The sequence below is a fragment of the Austrofundulus limnaeus genome, unplaced genomic scaffold (assembly GCF_001266775.1).
Source record: "Austrofundulus limnaeus strain Quisiro unplaced genomic scaffold, Austrofundulus_limnaeus-1.0 Scaffold554, whole genome shotgun sequence".
In the NCBI taxonomy this organism is placed as follows: Eukaryota; Metazoa; Chordata; class Actinopteri; order Cyprinodontiformes; family Rivulidae; genus Austrofundulus; species Austrofundulus limnaeus.
Genome location: NW_013952956.1, coordinates 287,412 through 290,360, shown reverse-complemented (window position 1 = coordinate 290,360; position 2,949 = coordinate 287,412). Strand labels below are relative to the sequence as shown.

At 37.8% G+C, this 2,949-nt stretch overlaps 1 protein-coding gene across 2 annotated transcripts in view; it reads right to left on the bottom strand.

Moving 5' to 3' along the window:
• LOC106530744 (MOB-like protein phocein) overlaps positions 1-2,949 on the bottom strand; it is a 19,986-nt gene that overhangs the window by 14,603 nt on the left and 2,434 nt on the right. The window contains exons 2-4 of one of the 2 annotated variants that reach the window (XM_014026436.1): positions 678-833; positions 471-560; positions 196-385 (exon numbers count right to left, since the gene is read on the bottom strand). In XM_014026436.1, coding sequence (XP_013881890.1) covers positions 335-385; positions 471-560; positions 678-833 — 297 coding nt within the window. In that variant the 3' untranslated portion in view covers positions 196-334. Of the gene's footprint in view, positions 1-195; positions 386-470; positions 561-677; positions 834-2,949 lie in introns of those variants that run through there. The other variant, XM_014026437.1, reaches the window with a different exon arrangement.

Sequence of the window (2,949 nt, the reverse complement as noted above, 5' to 3'; positions counted from 1 at the left end):
ATTTTATAATTAATAAATTATCTTATTTTACTTAAAGCTTTTATATCTTTAAATCTTTTGACAGTTGCTTGCGAGTTTCAGCACTCAGCTTTCTTAATTGAACATTCTAGATATTTAGTGATTTCTTATTTGATGTCCTGAAATGTTTAATTTACGTGATTTCACAGAAGCAGCTCCAACAAAAACCCATGACACTTGTGAGTTTGACTTTATTTTAACAAAACTGCAGCGCTATTTACAATTTGTAAAACATGAAAAAGAAAAACAGACATGATGATCATTTCTTCCTGCAGTGATAACAGACTTTGCAGAATCTACTACAAAAAACAAAAACTCATTCAACGTATTTGCCMAGGATGTCTCCATCACGGAACAGGAAATAATCCTGCAAACACATGAGAATAAAGCAACATGTTAAAACCAGAATCAGCACCAAGTCAGAAGTGACTGAGACTAAAACTGAGCTTCACCTGATCGTCCAGAACCACTTTGGTTCCTCCGTATTCTGGTAGGAGAACCTTCTCTCCGACCTTCACACTCACCGGCTGCACGTTACCTTTCTGGAGAAAAATTAAATAAGTTAAGGATTATAGATAAAAACAAAGCCAGACAAGCATGATTCCTTTTCATTTAATCACAGAAGCTATGGTTAGAATAGTGAATATGTGTCAAATGACCTGGTTGACAGAGCCCGGTCCGACTGCCACCACTGTGGCCTGCAGAACTTTGCCCTGGGCCTTCTCTGGCAGCATGATGCCCCCCTTTGTTACAGTCTCYGCCGTCAACCGCTGCACAAGCACGCGGTCGAACAGAGGGAGGAACTTCCTGAAGGCCTGTGAGCGAGAAGTAACACAGTATCAGATCATTGTTCCAAGAACCAACACCTTCCACATAATGTTGCAACAAATCCTGCTTTTAAATAATTACAAAACACAACATCTCACTCGATGTTCTCAACCCCCCCACTCCTCAGATTGTAGCACTGCAGCAGGGAGGGTGAGCAGTGAACACAGAGGCAGAGGTGGTTCAACTCAGGTTAGCTGTTCCTCATTTAGTTACAACATTTTTGGGAATGTCTAAAACCAGTCGGACAGTTTCAAACAGCAGCACTGACCACGGGTCAGGGCTCTTTGTAGAAGAGAACCGGACCCAGCTTGATGACTGGGTGTGTGTGTGTGTTAGCTGGGGCGGGGGTGGTCCGAACCATCACTCATCCTGTGATAAGTTTGACCATGAAGCTGAGCAGGACCAAGGACAGCTCACCTCACTGATAACACCTTCAGAGAACTCCTCAACGGGAGTTTCTGCAGCTTCCAGAAACTTCAGCGCTGCTGGTTAAAAGCCTGGGTGGGATTAATCTCACATCCTGCCAGCTGGATYAACTCTGTTCTTTATTAACGCATTAAAACACGAGTCAGAAAGATCGTCCCTAAACCTTCGCTCCTCGGTTTGTTTATTCAGCCGTCAACAGCCTGACRTACTCAGTTACCAATGGTTATATTTTACCAGATCCAGAACAGAAATAACTTTAAACTTTAAGTTTCTTAACTTCTGCTCCTTGCATTCATCTAACCTCATCTTTACCAGCTGGAATACCTTTATCAATGATGTGTTTTACACATCAGCTAATAAATCACTTGAAACAAACAAACAAAAAACTTTCAATAAACTGCAAATATTTTTTAAAATATAGCCGAGTAAAACATTTGTCATTACTCTAAGACGTGACGATGCACAGAGTAAAATCATGTAAATAGGAATCTAAATCTAAGTCACAATAAAAATACTGCAGCAAATAGACCAATTTTTTGTATTTAAATGGAACCATTTAAATAACTTATTTTGAAGCAATGAAAGAACTTTTGAGCTGAGGTTAATTCAAATATTCAAAATAATACAAAAGAAAACAGCCAAGCCTTAAGGCCCTGTCACACTAGACAACTTGTGAATATTTTAAAGACGTCTACGTTGAAGATGGAGTTGAAAAAAATCAACAGGAAGATTCATTTCAGCATGGACATACCTTAATTCTAACAAACTGATCAAATGTATGACTTTTATTAACAATTTAGACATAAAAAATGTTTCATAAGTTGTCTAATGTGACAGGGCCTTTACTGGTTGTAGAGCAGGGCTATTCACTGGTGGCCTGCGGGTCACATCCGGCCCGCAAGTGACCAAAGTTCGGCCCACCCATTGGTTCATTTTTCTCTTCAGCCCATACTCCTGGTTTTCTACTTTAATTACTTTTAGTTCTTTTAGTTAAACATAAGACTTGTGGTATCTACAGAAATGTGAACACTCAAGATAGTTAAAATTACAAGCAGATGAATGTAAAGCTATGAAAGTGAAAATTGGTTTAAAAAATTTGGCAAGTCAGAGATGTTAAAATGGTATTTGTGTCAAATAGGAGACAATGTGTTATTTTTGTTTTTAATATTGATTAATTATCACTACTTTTATAAAGGTTCTGTATGTATTCATGATTAAATGCATCAAAATAAACTATTTCAAAGTTAACAGATCTTTGTAGTCCTTGGTTTATTTACATAATAACTTTAATTGCTGGATGTTCGGCCCCTCAGTTGTTGACCAGCAGTAACTGTGGCCCCCGGAGCAGYTTAGTTGAATAGCCCTGTTATAGAGATTACTTGACAAGAAATGTTTAAATATGTTTAAAACAGCAACTCTCAACATTAAAGAGTGGAGCAACAGTTCAAACTGTTTGCTCACAGCAAAAATGTTGCAGATTCAAAACCAACTGCTTGGTGAATTTTCTGTTTTTTTCTCTCCCAAAACAACATTAGGTTAAAGGCACAGTGTGTAGGATTTTGTCAATTATTTTAGCCGAAATTGAGATAATCACTAATGACAATAATAAAAAACATGTCTAATCACTGCAGACAAAGACCTTATTTTGTTATTTTTACCTTATAAAAAGCTGTTTAT